Source organism: Alligator sinensis, unplaced genomic scaffold, assembly GCF_000455745.1.
Source record: "Alligator sinensis unplaced genomic scaffold, ASM45574v1 scaffold970_1, whole genome shotgun sequence".
NCBI lineage: Eukaryota > Metazoa > Chordata > Crocodylia > Alligatoridae > Alligator > Alligator sinensis.
This window is the reverse complement of record NW_005842094.1, coordinates 569,161-585,489: the sequence shown is the minus strand read 5'-3', so window position 1 is coordinate 585,489 and position 16,329 is coordinate 569,161. Positions and strand designations below refer to the sequence as shown.

The following is a 16,329-nucleotide window of genomic DNA, read 5'->3' as shown; positions in this document are numbered from 1 at the left end:
TATATAAATAAAAAAAAGAAACAATCCTTTAGTTTTATCATTGGACTTAAATGTGTGGGTAGAGGAGAGATTTTGATCTTTGATGCAGAGGCGTAGCTGGGCAAGCTCTGTGTCCCGAGTAGGCACATCATGCCCAGGCTGAGGACATTTGCTGCAGCACTGATTAGCAGTGGTGTGATCAGTGGCTGCTGCAGTTGGTGGCCACTTTGTATTTTGGGGGCAGGGAGGGTTAATCGAGAATATTCTTTATAGGCTTTGTTTTTTTGTAAGCAGAAAAATCCAAGTGGAATTTGATTATTCAATTACTGCTTGTTTAAAAAGTTGTGTGTGCAGGACACAACTTCCCCGTAAAATACAGTCATCGTATTGCTCGCAACTGCCAAAGATATCAACTGAATGGAAGAGCTGGTTGAAAACTAACCCCGTAGCTCCATTAACCTCACCTCTACAGTATTCCGTTATCATCATACTTAACCTCTAGCATTTCAAGGAGAGGTTCCCTAAAAACTGCAGAGAAGTGAAAAGAATCTGGGCCAACTCATTTCCATATATTTCCATATATATGTTTTTTGTTCCACTGGTAGCAGCACTGCCTTGAGGTTTGTGAGCAGAAACTGAGCTTCAAAAACAAGCACCTGATTGGATTCTCTAGGTATCTGTTATCACATGCAATGCCACAAACTACATTTCACCCACTTAAAATTGGGAAAAGTAAAGCAAAGGACAGGGCAGGGAACACAATCGGAGTTTAACCGCCTGTTGTTTTTCAAGATCTTAATGCATCTTGGGTGTCTTCGTTAGACTGTCCAAGTTATTTAGAATGTTTCTGTCTCATCCCTTTGCATGAGTCGGCTGTAGGTACCGTGCATATATGAGCAATGAAATAACTGGCTGCCCTTGTTTTGTGTATAGACCAAGCAGTTGATTAGGACAGTAAGGCTGGCTATAGACATGAATATCACAACTCCGTTTTCCCACAGTATATTTTGTGCCCTAGTACATATAAATAGAGGGAAACAACACCTGGACCAGCCTAACTCTAAATGACTTACTCTTCAGGTGTTGGTGTCATATTCAGAAAGCTATACGTTATGTGCTAACCCTCAGTTACTCTGTCAGAGATAAGAAATGTATGGGTTTATATTATAGTTGCATGGCTTTTTCATGCAGAGCACGTGGGCTTCTGTCTGGGCATGTTGTACTTTAATGCATCGGCTGGAATTGGGTGGTGAAAATAAAACTGACACAGGGGATGATGAATGAAAGTGTGTGAAATTGGTATTATTTTGATTGTCTAATCAGTAAGTGAATTTTTCTTAATACAAAGATAGATGGTAGAAAATCACGAAGCAGGTATGAATGTTGGCTATCTTAAGGCATAGGACTTACCCTTTGCTCGTGTAAATTCAGCTGCATTGTGTGGAGCACCCATAGATTTACAGCTGCTAGCTAAACATGTAATCAGATGAGGTCTTTTTCAAAAATGTTGTGGTTTGTAGACTGGCTGATCATGAATGATTCTCAACCCTCCTCCTATTCTTCCCACTGTAGGAAGGAAGCCTGTGGCCTTCAGAAAGCACAGTGTCAGGAAATGGAATAACAGAGGTGAGGGCAGTGTTGGTGTCGACTGGGTTGTGGGTAAGGACTCGCGCACAAGCATTTTGAAACTCAGCGGTCTCTCCCTTTCTCTTCAGCAGCAAATCTACACTCCGAGACCCAGCGACAGACTAGCAGTTCCATCCTTTTTGCAGAGGGACCGTTTTAACAGATTCCAGCCAACGTACCCCTATATGCAGCATGAGATCGACCTCCCGCCCACCATCTCGCTGTCGGATGGAGAGGAGCCTCCCCCTTACCAGGGACCCTGCACGCTACAACTCCGAGATCCAGAGCAGCAAATGGAACTCAACAGAGAATCAGTCCGAGCCCCCCCCAACAGAACCATCTTCGACAGTGACTTGATAGATAACTCAGTTTATGGAGGGCCCTGCCCTCCCAGCAGTAACTCTGGCATCAGTGCAACCTGCTATGGAAGCAATGGTAGAATGGAAGGACCGCCACCGACGTACAGCGAGGTGATAGGTCACTATCCTGGATCTACGTTTTACCAGCACCAGCAGAACAACAATGGGATGCCCTCGATACTAGAGGGTAGCAGACTGCAGCCTTCACAAATCAATGGCCTTGAGAGCACAACTGCATGGAACAAAGATAAAGAGAAGCAAAAAGGGCACCCCTTTTAAAACAAAATCAAGCGCAAAAGTAAATAAAACACTCTGCACTTCTCATTTAAAGAAAAGAGAGAGAGAGAGAGAAAGGGAGAGAGTTGGGAAGATGAGCAAAGAATAAAAAGCCCTTCCCCATCTCTCTGTGTATAAATATTTCCTTGTAATGTCTGGTCTGAATGCACAAGCCAAGAAAGCTTGCAAAAACATTTCTTTATTGAGCTGTGTCTAGAAGTTTAAAAAGGAAAAAGAATCAACTGTAGTCCTTCATTTTTGTTTCTAGTTGAGCTGTGTGTGCGTGTGTGTGTGCGCGTGTGCGTGCTTTTTTGTTTTGTTTTTGTTTTTTGATTATTTCACTTAACTTTAAAGAGGAAAATATTTGCACAAAAACGTTTTGTTTAAAGATCTGCAATATATATATATAAATATATATTAAAATAAGAGAAACTGTATGTGTGAGGAGCAGGAGTATTTTTGTATTAGAAGAGGCCTATTCAAAACAAAAAAAAAGTTTTGTTGTTTTCTGAACTAGAAGAAAAATGGCAATTTTTTGAGTGCCAACTCAAAAAGTGTGTATTACATTGTAAAAAAAAAAAAAGAAAAAACCCTAAAAAAAAAGAAAAAAAACAAAAAAAAATCAAAAGCAGGGGTTTAGAGTTATTTATATAAATGTTGAAATTTTGCACTATTTTTTAATATAAATATGTCAGTGCTTGTGTTGGTCAAAGCCTCTATCATGTCTACCACAAAACTGTTAAGGGATTAATATGTCAACACGGAGAACAAACTAGCTGGAAAGGGGTGGAAATTCCTAAAATTAAAGTAAACAGCCCTGTGAGGAACCTTGTAAGAGAGACTGCATCTTCTGAAACCTTTGATTTCCATATTCACTGAGCATTACCCATCCAGTTCAATCAGCTAATGGGTAGTTTAATGACAGTCATGGTCTTATACATTCCCTACAAAACAAGAGGAATTTGTGTGTATGTTTGTATGTTATCACTAAGGATTATCATAGTAAAAAAAAAAAAAAAAAATTCTCAGTGCTTCTGTGAATCAAAAAAGAAAGAAAACAAGTTAGCAGAAGCAAACACAATTTACTTGATTTTTTTTTTTTTTGATGAGCTCTAATTCTTTTTGGGAGCGGGTGAGAATAAACTTCTGTGTCTGAAGGAAAACAAAGTGATTTTCTTCATTTGTTTCTTTGTACATTGAGCTGCAGGGCCTGGTGTTGACATCAAGGATGTTTTCAAATGGGAGTAAATGGTGGTATACCAGAAGCCTGCCTTTAAGATGGGTTTTTAAATGTGTCACTGAAAATACGAGCCGAACAATCTGCAGCTTGTGCAAATCATCTTCATTTTATATGAAACACCATAACTTTTATTGGGATGAAGAGTGCAGTCCTATTGCCCAACTACCTGCAGCTCTTCTAGGCTGCCTCTGGTTGTTTATTTTATTTCTTTTCTTTTTTCTAGCTAAAGAGGCATAAAGTCCAATAGATGGAAATGAGTATGCTCCTGTGATATATTAAGTAAAGGCTAAAGAAATATGCTTAATGCTTTAGAAGCAAAACCCTTTACCTCTTCTGAAGATTTCTTCATTCAAAACAGCACCAATCCCTCGTGCCCACATGGCAAGGTTCTACCCCACCCCTTCAGAATCAGTGGATGTCACGTCTTTTTTAATTTATCTTCGTTTCATGAGCATTTTGTCTTACTATGCTATTGTTTACATTTTTATATTGTGTAGATATCTGGTAGCCGTTTTACCCTTGGGGTGAATTTGTATGTGAAAGAGAGTGAGAGAGTGAGAAATTTGAGAGAGAGAGAAAACAAAAGGGAAAAATTGTTCTCACTACCTTGTGCAGATATTACTAGCTTGGCAACACTTCTCCATTTGCTGGGAGAGGATTTCTCCAAATGTGAGGACGGGTCAGATGGGGAGAGGGAGGGGGGGAACCACAACGAGTGAAGATTTTTACAAGGTGTAACTTCATTTTCTGCAGGATGCTAACTAGTAGAGTAACATAAATGAAAGATATAAAGGCAATAACTATTGTTTTTAAGCAACTTTTCTATTACTTGAAGAAAAAAAAACCAACCAACCATGAGAACAGGTTTTGAAGTTCTGACCATTTGAACAATATTTATATATATTTTAAAGATGATGGCGAGTAGATGAACTTGAAGTTTGATCGTTATTTTTTTTTGGCTTTGTTTTTGTTTTGCCTAGCAGTAGTCCTGTACCTTTGCAGTAGCTCAGCCTGCTTTTTCACAGTTTCTTGAAGTCTTCATAGCTTTATGAGTCACGGAACCTAAATTTTGCTGACCTTCAAACAACAGCAGCAACAAAAAATAAACACACAAAAAGATGAATCTAGTTTGTCTTGAAAGGTACAAAGCTGATGAATTTCTACAAGTTTTTAAAAGGTATCTTTCCTTTATGTAACATGTCTATTTAGTGCCTTATTAAAGAAACAGTAACCCTCCCTTTTTATATAAGGGAAAATGAATTATTGTGATTTACTGTGTTTTGGCTTCTTGACTTTTAGGATCTTATATTTAAATTTTTTCCAATTACTTATTTAAAAGGGGTACTGCTTCTTTAAATGTTCCCTTGCACCCACTAGACCCAGTTTGATGTGCCTAGCCGAGTAAGGTGCTCCCTTTATGCCATTCGTTTTCTTGGACTGTTTGTAAGGTAACTTGAATACATTTATGCACATATCCTACTTCAATAGGTAGGAAACTGTGGTGGATATTGTAAATGAGATCCCAACCAAAAGACAAACAGAAATATAATATCTACTGCCCTCTTGAGCCAAAATACGTGAATAGTATTGTTGGGTTTTATTTGGGGTTTTGTTTTTTTTTTTTTTTTTTTTTTTTTTTTTTTTTTTTTTCTTCTTTTTTTTTTTTTTGTGTTCTGTGGTCTAACTAGTTTGTTTGCTACAAAAATGGTTACCTCAACAGGTTTTGGGTGGAGTATGCATCACACATCTAAAACTGTATAGTAAATGTGGAAGTGTCATCAGGATAGGAGGTTGTTAAGTAACTGGTCTGTCTTGTCCTGTGGAGATGAATCTGGCCTGGAGAATAACAGAACCAAGTCTTAATCTGAAAGGTATTTGGATATCCTGAAGGCACTGTCTAATGGGGGGACACTTAGAGAAGATTCTGAAAGGAAGCCTAGTTCTTCAAAAACTCAGAATTTCAACTTTTTTTTTCCCTCTTGGAAAAGTAATCATACTATTTTTTTTTATTTTTTTTTCTAATCACCTTCCAGTTTGAGCACGTATTACTTACACATCATCCCAAATGCTTGCAACCCATTGGTCAGTTGATCAAGTTACGGGTTTGGTATTACTGAATAATTTTCTTGTGCACAATATACGCCAAAAGCAAGGGCGGCTTAATCTGGAATCAAACTTCTCTTTCAATCTGTATCTTGCAGGTGTACAAAAAGGATCCATCTTTTCTTGCTTATTGCTTAATTGTTTATTCCTTTTCCTTAAGCTCTGTTACCAGCGGAGTTAACTCTGGGTATGTAGAATCGGCATCTCTGCGTTCCCTATCCAATCTGGCAAAACTCCAACTGACTTCAACGGAGCTGAGATTTCACTGTTAGCTTTTTATTTTGGGGGGAAGGTGTTCCTCCCCGCTCTGCAGTCTTGAAAAATCCTCTGTATTAGAGATGCAAATACTAGCGCTGGGGCCCAAACCTGCTCTCAAGTTTCACCACATAGCTAGGATTGATGTCAGAATTTTTTTGGCCTGGGGTCCTTTTCTACCAAATACGGCTGTTCCATGTTGCCACTGCCCTATCAAAATATGGCTTTGCACTCAATAGCTACTGCATCTTGGTCCTCGTTTGCTTCTTGCCCTTGTGCAGATAACATAATTGTACTTGAAGCTTGACTGTGGTCAGATACCACAGAAGCCATTAGGAGTTTTGCAGTTGTCAAATAGGGAAGGTTCAAGCCCTTTAGGACTGAGCATCCTTTTAAAACAACGATTCCTTTTTTAAAAACAAAATGAAACAGAAGAAACAAGACATTGCTTACGCTTAGCAACCTCCTGTCCCAACCTGCCTATTTGCTAGAAGTTTAAGAGTCATGTTAGCTTTAAAAGGGGTTTGCTACCTTTCTTTCCCTTGGTGTATTACAGTATGGCAAACAGCATTCTCAAAGTGCCACCAAAACTTAGTGAACTGGAATGTGAACATGGCTTTTTAAATAAGGATGGCAAGGAAGAATGGGTTTTATTTGGTTCTGACACTGGTAAAACTAAGTTCCCTTCACAACCCTTGATTTCAATGGTTGGAAGATTCAGCTTTACTAATCTAGTGCATTGTTTCCTTACATGTGTTAAAATTCATTCTAAAGGGTGGGGTATAAGGAAACTTAATTTGATTTCTTGGGGAAATGATGCTTTTGTATGCGTACGAATCTATAAAATTGCACTAACTGCTCTATTGAAAAAAATAAAAGCCCAACATTTTTATTAAAGGGTTGAAAAATGACTGAATCCAGATGTGTAGCATTAACAATGCTAGGCAAGAACAGAATGAATTTTTATTCTCTTCTGTCTCTGTATAGCTCAGAGATTTTCTATGTACAACACAAAGCTACAAGAAAAAAAAAAAGTTTTCCAGAAACCGCGCTTCAAATTTTTTGCTGTACTATAGAAGCTCATGAAGGACAACATTAAGGTCCTAATTTGCCTGCCTTATAGTCACATTTCATTGTATTAATATTTTCTTAAACTTCCAGTTGCATTGCTTTGGCTTTGGAGTTTGTTATAGGCAGTCCTGTATTCTGAGTTCTGTTCAAGTTTAAACTTATGTAAACTATTGACAGCACATGCAATGCAGTACTTATCTATATTTTGCTGTTTTAGTATGAATATGTACTCTGATGCCAATTTACAAAAATCTGTTGTAAACGCTTATTGTGTAACAGTAACCAATAGTGGCAATTATATGTCATTCTAAAAGCTGCAATACTTATACAATAAATTTTACAATACTTTGGAAAATTTGATTTCACCTTCTGCTTTGTTGCCTAAATTCCCAACACAAGCTTTTTTTGTTTGTTTCTTTGTTGTTGTTTGTTTGGGGTTTTTTTTAATGCACATCCCAAATTTTTGAAGATGTTGGGAAAATCTATTCTTAGCTCTTGGTATTCCCTCCCGCACCCCACCCCCCCTTAAGTAGCATTCTCTATGGGCTAAAATGACATACTCGTTTGATGTGGTTTTCAAATGAATCTGTAATCCACTCCTACTGTTCTGCATGCCAGATATTTAGTGTGCATGCACTTACATACCAGTTTTCCTTTGAATACATCAGAAGGTGTTGCAGCTTTAATTCCAGAAGAAGCATTCCTGTTCTGTATTATATACAACACTTGCAATCCTGCCTTTCAGACAAGAGCATCACTGATCACCTGAAGTTCTTGAGTAGCTCTATCAGCAAGAACTGTTTAGATTGACTTCAATCCTAAGCACAGATAACTTGAATAACTTTTTTTTTCCTCTCTGAGGTGGTGGTCAAATTGCAGTGATCACATTAAAATGACTGGAAAGTTTACTGTTTGCAGGGGTTTTTCTTTAATGTTATTTAGGACTTCCTAATATCAAAATTCAGATGAGTTGGATAGGCTTCCTAGTCAGTTTTTCCTCTTGAAAATAAGCGATGTCTGTGAACCATATGAGTTTCCCCTCGCAGTATTCATTTGAGGGCCAGAGGCACATTACAATAGTTAAGCCTCCTGACAGACCTATAAGTGACGGTAGCTTCTGTTACAACTTGGCTTGGATGTTTATCTTGCTGGGATCCTACTTCTGGCAGGGGGGCTGGACTCGATCTCACGAGGTCCCTTCCAGCCCCGAATGTCTATGTCTTAACTATCTGCCAGCATGGAGAGCAGCACCTCTTCAAGTGGCCACTGATTTTTGGTGCTGCCTGAGTTTTGGATGTACCGTTTGTGACAGCTTGGTGTTGAGTTCCTGCAGTTCCCATGGCCTTCAACTAGAGTTTTGGGTGACTGGCACTTTGACATCAAAGTGGTCTGAATACATGCATTCAATGACTGATTTTTACAAAATGTCAGTCTCTATGATCTTTGAAGCAGACTAGGGGCCGAGCTGGGAAAGAGGCCCAATATTCCTCACCTCCTGCTCGTGGCTCTAACCCCTTAGTTCAGACTGCTTGTCTCCCGCTTAAGGTGTATTTGTTGGATTTCCTATGTACGTTCAGACTGGAACGAGGACACTGAAGAACGACGTACTGAAAGCGAGTTGCATCTGGCTGGACCTATCTAGTTCATTCCCCGAGGTGAGTCGGTAACAGGTTTGTTGTAAAACCTTGCCGGTCTCCGGTTGCATCAGTGTCATTGTGCTTCTTATGTCAGGTGACTGGGAAAATAGATGACGGGATCCAGTAGACCAAAGTACCACGTAGCAGTGTTTTGGGTGGGGGATAGTGAAACCTCTGATACTAGTTGGGCCTAGTTCTGGAATAAGACTCCTGAGACTATACTTAATATCCTGAATGTCTGTATCTACCTCCTGTCTTAGCTTGTGGGAAAATCTGGAAGATTAGAGACCAGGTCAGATGTCTATACCTGAATACCAAGAACAGATGCTGAAGGAGGGGACTAAGCAAAGAACTGGTGTTACGTGTAATGGGCCCTCTAACAGATGCTGGAGCAGCAGGTCAGACCCAAGCAGGGAAGTGTCACCAGACCGCCTGCTTAAACAGGAAACACATTTACATTTAGACAACCTGTGGAAAACAGGACCTCATTATCTGTTAACTCTACTAACATTAGAAGTAACAGACCAGTGTAAATAAGGAAGGGAGGAAGATAAGAAACTTGTCTTCCTTTTTGCATTTGCAGGATATGAATCCCAATTAAGAGACCACCCTCCAGGCTTGCAAGAAATCTAGTTTAATCCAGGTTTGAAAGTTCTTTGTTTCACGGGAACTTTAAATGCAACCAATCGGAGATCATTCCTTAGTATATTGAAATCCTGTTTACCACCCATCCATAAATAGGGGATATGACTGGAAGAAATTGGGAGGGTAACTTTTCAACACCTGTGGGACTGCTGCGCGGCCCAGACGTTTGCCTGGTGGAAGTTGAAAGAGGATTTCCCCCTTGTAGAGACTGAAAAGCTGGCCGATGCCATGCCACTCCATGGCAGAAGAGACTCGTCTCGTAAGATTGTGCTTACTGGCAATTAATCTTGTTTCTGTCAAGTAATCCATAAACTTAACGCATTGGTTGGAATGACCCAAGGGTCCATTACATTTTTTCACCTTTCGATATGTTTGGAGCTAAACTAGGACATAAAAGCTGTACAGCAATTTCTAACATGCCAGAGATGGGAGTGATGACTTGCTACTGAAAAATGGGGATTATTTCAAGAATTTTAGGGGCCTTGGATTTTTTTTTCCTCATTGCTTACCTCAATTCTGCTAACTAACAACTTTTATTAATAGGCAAATTGTAGAAGCAGCAAATTGGGGTGGGGGAATTTACATAAGGGGATAAATGTAGGAAGCAAATGTTAAGCTTCAGTCTGAGTCTATGCAGAAGAAACCAGCCATAAGGCATGGACAAAAAAACATTATGGTGGGTTAACAAGAGTTTGGGAAATGTATCAATATACATTGCATCTCAGCTAACAAGTACTTGCAACTGCCAGCAAATGATCCTTTTTCAAATACAAAATCTAGACCAGGGTCCAAGACCTTAAAACAACCCAGGACTGCTAACAACACCATGTAAAATAGCTGTGGCAAAACATGGGCTCACTTGTAAATTCAGCCCTTTTCACAGTGCTAGAATGTCAGTGAAAACACAAGGTTATCGGGATATTCTTATAATACAAGCCTTTTAAAAAGTTGAGTTGGATTTCTCTTCCCTTGCTATGACAGCAATTGCAAAAATCTCGGAGTAGCTTTTCTGGTGCTGGCTATTGGAGTTTCAAACAAAGCCAGCTGGGTTTGCTTGCAGGGCATTTCCTCAGCATCCCTCATTGGCTGAACGTAGCCAACGTGTTCAAGGTCAGCTCAAGCCAATCTGACTTGTATGTCTAGGCTTCAATTGGAGGTGAAGAATTTCTTAGAAAAATAGACCTCTTCCTATAAGAATGGCAAATGTACTGCATGCAATAGGTGACGGGATGTTTTATTGTATTGGGTACAAGCATCACAATTTTCCAGGAATTCATGGTTTGAGAGACAAGCAGGCAGGATGCTAACATCAGGATGGAGCCTGCTGAGCTGTAGATATGCTAATGTAGGGGGAAAGGTGGGTGAACAATAGCAAGAAGATTAGTGCGCCAAATGTTGGCTCCAAGAAGCTCTAGGAGGAAACTCATCCAGGGTAAACAAAGCCATTAAGAAGATTTTGTATATTGGGAATAATAGGGTAGGCCTATGTGGAAGTTTGGAGCAAAATCTGACCAGTTTCTAGAACTCTAAAGAATAAGATGTAATGAGAAAATCGGGGGTTTTAAAAAAAAAAAAAAAGAGAGAGAGAAATTAATGAATTCTTAGCTAGTTTGAGTTGATTTATTTGAGCCAGCCAGCAGGAGAAGCTAGTGTCTCCATCACTAGCCCAGCTGCAGGTATTCTGCTCAAATGCTTGTAAGTAATTGTGTGGGTACAGTCATTGATAAGGGTTGTAATGTTTCTACCTAATATAGAGTTGGCATTTTGTAATGATGTTTTAGCATGTTTGTTTAAAGTAACTATGTAGCAAACATTGGCTTTTGGATTTAATAAAGGAACTTGAGCTGAATTATGGATATGGTCAATCTGGTTGTTAGGGGAAAGGTCTACTGAGCGAGAGAGGAAGGGGCTTGTTAAGAAGTGAAAGACACCTACGCGTCTCATGGGGACTTCTTTGCCGTACCCCCGATCCACCATTTTGCCTTCTGCATGTTGACATGGGTCTGTTAGAGTTGTTCATTTGCTAGGTTCATTTGTATTTCTCCAATGCTGAGCTGTGTGTGCTGCTGCATAGCAATTTTTGCTTCGACTGGCTGGTTTATGGCCATGTTTCCATGCATCTTTCATGATGAGTTGGCTTATTTTTCTAAGATCTTTGCTATGCTAGTACGTCATTTAGAAAGACCCGTTCTGCTGTGGGTTGTACTGAGGCATGACGTGAACATAATACCAAAAGTTACTCCCCCACAACAAGTTTATCATTGTAAGATGAGAAAACAGGAGCTGCAAAAACCAGACAGGGGAGTTTGAGGTCAACCTGATATTTCACTCTTCCAGGAAGAAGGCAGATTAATTAAAGGGTTGTGATCTGAATTTTGAGCAAAGGTAGTTGGCTACTTCAAGCTTATTAAGTTGAATTTCTTACCTGTATTCAAACGAATCACTTAATTTTTTTGCCCCCCACCCTTCCTTCCTCACCGCCTATCACTTCTTTAGTGCATGAAACAGAGAGTGCTGGATTCTCCTCTCATGCTGGTCAGTTCAGCAGTAGCAGCCACTAACAGCTGGTGGCGTTTTACTTGGGAAAAGCTGGTGTAGGGGGAGAAACGGGGAGGTGATGTACAAACTAGTTGCATTGGTTGATGCAGGTAAGATGTGAGCCTTTGGTTCATTGAGGCAGCAAGTAATTTCCCCAAAATAGCACAAAAGATACAATTTGCCATTTCAAAGTTGACTGTTGTTATTTAATTGCTTGTATTCTGGAAGCACCTGCTGGGAGCAGAGCGCATTATGTGACATGTGGCTGCTCTGTTTTTGCTAGCGGGGACTTGCATAACTTCCACTGATGAGTCTGAGTGTTGTTTGAACAGCACCAGGTGTAGCAGAGCACCTCGTGTTCAGGCCCAGCACTCTTACCCTTTGAAGAGATTTCAGACCAAGTGCCACCTTCATATAGTGTTAGAAAGTGGGGACTGAGAGCAATCACCCCTCTGGCTCCCCACCAAGCACTCAAAGTGGTCAGGACTCTCAGGTTGCGACCAGTACTAAAAAGTGAGCCGTTGTATTTTGAAGTTTAAACTTTTTAAAAGAATGTCCTGCATTGCTCTTTCTATTGCCCAGGCTCTGAACTTCACAAATGCACTGTCTCTGTTACATCCCTTCTTTCTATCCACATGCTCCCTTTCCTTCTGGCTCACTGAAGAGCATTTCCAGCAATGCAACCAGTGGCATTTGAGAGACTGCCAAGTGACGCCCCCCGAAGTAGCTTCCTCAAGAGTCTGTTCAAGCACCCTTGTGCATCTTGAGTGGTGTGTCATTTCTAGTCTGCAAGCAAGTTGCTCTTCGGGGTGAGAGAGGCAGAATGAGGCCAAGAGGACTACACGAAGCATGCATACAAAAATAGGGGAAGACTAAAGTTATTTTTAAACTGGGGATGAGCCTAACCTGAACCTCGTGTTCAGGGGATTCTAAGTTGACCCCCTAATTTTCTAGCTCAGATAAGTTTTATTAGCAGTAAGGGATGTCAAAGGCAGAAGGGAAGGCAGGGTTTATGCTGAGCATGAATCGAGGCCTTGTTTGTGCCTTGCAGTTCCCATCTAAATCAGACTGGCTGAGAGTAATGCCAGCCCATCTGGATTTGAATCCTCTAGTCACCTTCCTTGCAGGCCCTTGACTCTTGTTATTCACCCTCAGACTCCCGTTCAGTGAACAACTCTGACTATTAGTGTTGAATGCCCCTCTACATCCATGCAAGGATACCTGTGCCCTGGACATGGAAGATGTACAAACTATGGGAGGCACATAATCCTTGGCAACAGGCCATCAGCAGCAATGTGCATCTTCTGGTACCACCTGCTCCTAATACTAAAGTATGTGCCACGCTGGTGCTGGAAGACAGTGTCCCTTAGCACAATGCCTGCAGCAGGGCACTGGTAGTAACAGGCAGTGTGTGCGCCAATTATAAACCTATGAGGAATGTTTAATATCTGAGCATTTGTATGGGCTTCTATATGTTGTACCTACCAATATTTTAATATACAGTACAATACCATTAGCTTTAGCCTAAAGTGATTTGAACTAAGGAGATTCAGATACTAGAGTGGTGTCTCTCTCTGTACAGCATTTAGAAGAGGAGGAAGTAACAGAGGCATAATTTAATAATCCTGTTTATGGTCTCTGCACAAACACACAAGGTTTAGCTAACACCCCCTCCCCCCTCCCAATGCACACACCCCTGCTCTCAGAGGAGTTTGTGATAGGAGACAGGGAGGCCCACTAGGGCTAGGGAGAGGCATTCAAAAAGCCTGAGCCTGAATTGATTCAATCTTTGCAGGTTAGTCTAACCTGACTAGGCTAAATCAGTTTGTAACTGCACAGACATCCCAGATGTGCAGACACTTGCCCGCAGTAGCTCAGGCTAGGAGCTGGGGGGCGCTAGTGTCCTCTACTAGGCCTGTATGAAACTTGAGTTTTGGGTCAGCTACCTGTTATTTTCATTACAGGTGGGGAAAAAAAAGACTTCCAAGGAAGAAGCCTCGTTTATTATGAGGAAGAGCTCTTTGAGACAGGGAATACCCCTTGTGTGGAAAAGGATGACATTTCAAAGCTGCTGTCCTTTGATCTGGAAAGAAAAATTAAATTAACAAATTTTCATGCAATAGGAAATGTCAAAATGAGAAATTTCAACGTGTTAAGGAAAACTCAAAGGCTTGGTTAGCCAAAACAGCCTTTTTTGGTTCCAGATCAACCTTTCAAATTGACATTTTTCATTTTGGGTCTCCTAGTCAGAACACTTATAAATTCCACTGAAATCAACCTCTTCCCACAGAAAATGTCAGCTTAGATGAAACCACATTTTCCAATGGGAAGTGTTCTCAGGCTCAGAAATGCCAGCCAGCTCAGCTGGTGGCAGTGGTGGGTAGGGGAATATTGTGCCTAACCCACTTCTTTTCTACCACAAATGACAAAAAGAAGGGAGTGCAGCGTGATGGATTGGGGAGAAAGAGGTGTTTTTTTGTTTTGTTTTGTTGTGTTTTTTTTAAGCTATTTTCTTTCCTACCACAGGGAAATGATTTTAATTGCGACTTCTGGAAAACACAAGTGGCAGGAGCTTAAGTAGCTTTCCGGGCTGAAATTTAAAAGGACTTAGTTGGGTGGGGGGGGGAATATTTTTTCCTTACCCAGCAGTTCCAGCATTGAGACTGTTTCTGTGAAGGTTTTGAACCTCCCCCTGGCTTTGCTTGCTGGAGGGTGTGTATCCCTACTTGAAAGGATCCAAACTTCACAGCATCCGTCTTTAAAAATCCCTTTTTGTCTCAATGTTTTATCTTTCTCATCCCCACCCCAACTTTTCTCCATTCTCTGGCAGAGTTTCCACACAGAGATCTTGATCTGGCAATCAGTTAATCCTTGTCCCCGTTACTCCTTGACAGATGATTTACTTCTCGTGTAGCTTGGGCAGTCCTGGCCACGTTGCTGCCTGGGCCTGTATTTAATCACTTCTTGTTCCTGGAGGCAGCTCAGCTTCTGGTGAAGGGGAAGTTTTCCTACCCAGCCTTGGCAGCTATGCTGAGTCCTCTGGTACAAAGAGCTACTTTGGAGGCTTGTGACTGGCAGGACTGCTGGGAGGGCTGGGTTGTTTCTCAGTAGGATAAGGGTTGAAGGGGTTTAGTGCACAGCGGGCGCAAGTACTAAATAAATGCGCTATAACAACTGCGCAGTAGCATCTCGTGTAGACGTGGCCAGGGTGATTTTCTGCTTCAGAGATACTGGGTCAGAGAAACTCTGCTGCTCTTATTCTCCATAGCCCTGCCCCACCATCCAACCCCACAGGAACTGGAGAGTAGCTGGGTTGATACTGCGCAGTTTTCTTGTGCACCCACATACGTTGCATGTTCCTGCCACTCGCGGGTTGTATCGCTACCCTCTGGCAGTCATGTCGGAAAGGATGAAAACCAACTTCAGCTCGAGTAGCCTTTCCTGATGAAGGTCTAGCTTCATAGTTGTTAGGGACCTTACAGATCATCGGGTCCAGCCCCCTTGCACATGAGTAGGAAAGACTGCTGGGATCAAATGACCCCAGCAAGATGGGCATCAAGATGTTTTCTGATGATCGCCAGGGTGAATGATCGCTGATGGGTCCTGATAGGGGTCACCAGACAGTCCTCTCTCATCCCCTCTGAGCAAAGGGGTGCGGTGGCCTTAAGAATGGACGCTAATCCCTGCCTGGATTCGAGTCTGCCTGGCTGGTTGGAGTGGTTGTGTGCGGTGGATATTTTTTTAGTGACAGTAACAGTGCTGCCGGTTTGTTTGGCATTCTGCTGACTGTCATAGTTGCCTCGACCTCCCTGTATCTGACACAACTTACACCGGCTGCTGTGGATACAGATCAGGGTTGTCACTCCAAACACTGCACTTCATCCTTCTTCCACTCAAATAAATGTGTGTTGTCACCCAAAGGGACTGAAATTCTTCTGAAATGGGATCTTGGCCAACCACACAACATGCATTAGAGGGTGGTTTCTTTGAAGAGGACTTGTACGGACTCTGCAGGGAACAGCAGGGAAAGGAGGCAGTTTTTTTCAAGGTTTCTTTACTTTTCCTTTTCTTTAGTATGCATGGCACTTTGCGGGTGAAGAGGTGGGGACGGACTGTTAGATCTTAAGGGAAGTTCCCTTTAGTCACAGTCAAGCTAGCAAAAACATGGTGGGAGATGAAAAGGTCCAAAGGGCACTCTCCTATAGCCCAAGTCAAATGAAGGCTATGGCTGTTCCCTGTTCTTTCAGACGTGAGTAGCTAGGACTTTCAAGGTACGTGTGCTGGTCTGCAAACTCCAACCTGAGTTACATCTAGGATTATCACTGGTGAGAGTAATTAGCCTGAGTTATGTCAGAGGAAACCGGGGGACTCAGTGGCATTTAGCACTCAGCTCCCTGAAGCACCTTTTGAAAAGCCTCGTGTTGGCCAGTATTAAAACTCTGCTGAGCTGCACACACAGTAGTGCTGCCTGGATGAGTGAGGGTCTGATTATCCCTTGTTCATAGCGGTGTGATTCCCTGGGTTTTCAGTGGGGTTACTTCTGACTGGCAAATGAGGCTCCTATGGAGCTCCTCCCTTATTGCATGCAAATTTGGGCAGA

General features: G+C 41.5%; 1 protein-coding gene across 3 annotated transcripts in view; it reads left to right on the top strand.

Annotated features, from left to right (window-relative positions):
- PMEPA1 (prostate transmembrane protein, androgen induced 1) overlaps nucleotides 1–7,264 on the top strand; it is a 62,456-nt gene extending 55,192 nt beyond the window's left edge. For 2 of the 3 annotated variants that reach the window (XM_006024075.2, XM_025204690.1), the window contains 2 exons: nucleotides 1,552–1,605; nucleotides 1,695–7,264. In XM_006024075.2, coding sequence (XP_006024137.1) covers nucleotides 1,552–1,605; nucleotides 1,695–2,243 — 603 coding nt within the window. In that variant the 3' untranslated portion in view covers nucleotides 2,244–7,264. The remainder of the gene's footprint in view (nucleotides 1–1,551; nucleotides 1,606–1,694) is intronic. The other variant, XM_006024076.2, reaches the window with a different exon arrangement.
- Nucleotides 7,265–16,329: the final 9,065 nt, after the last annotated feature.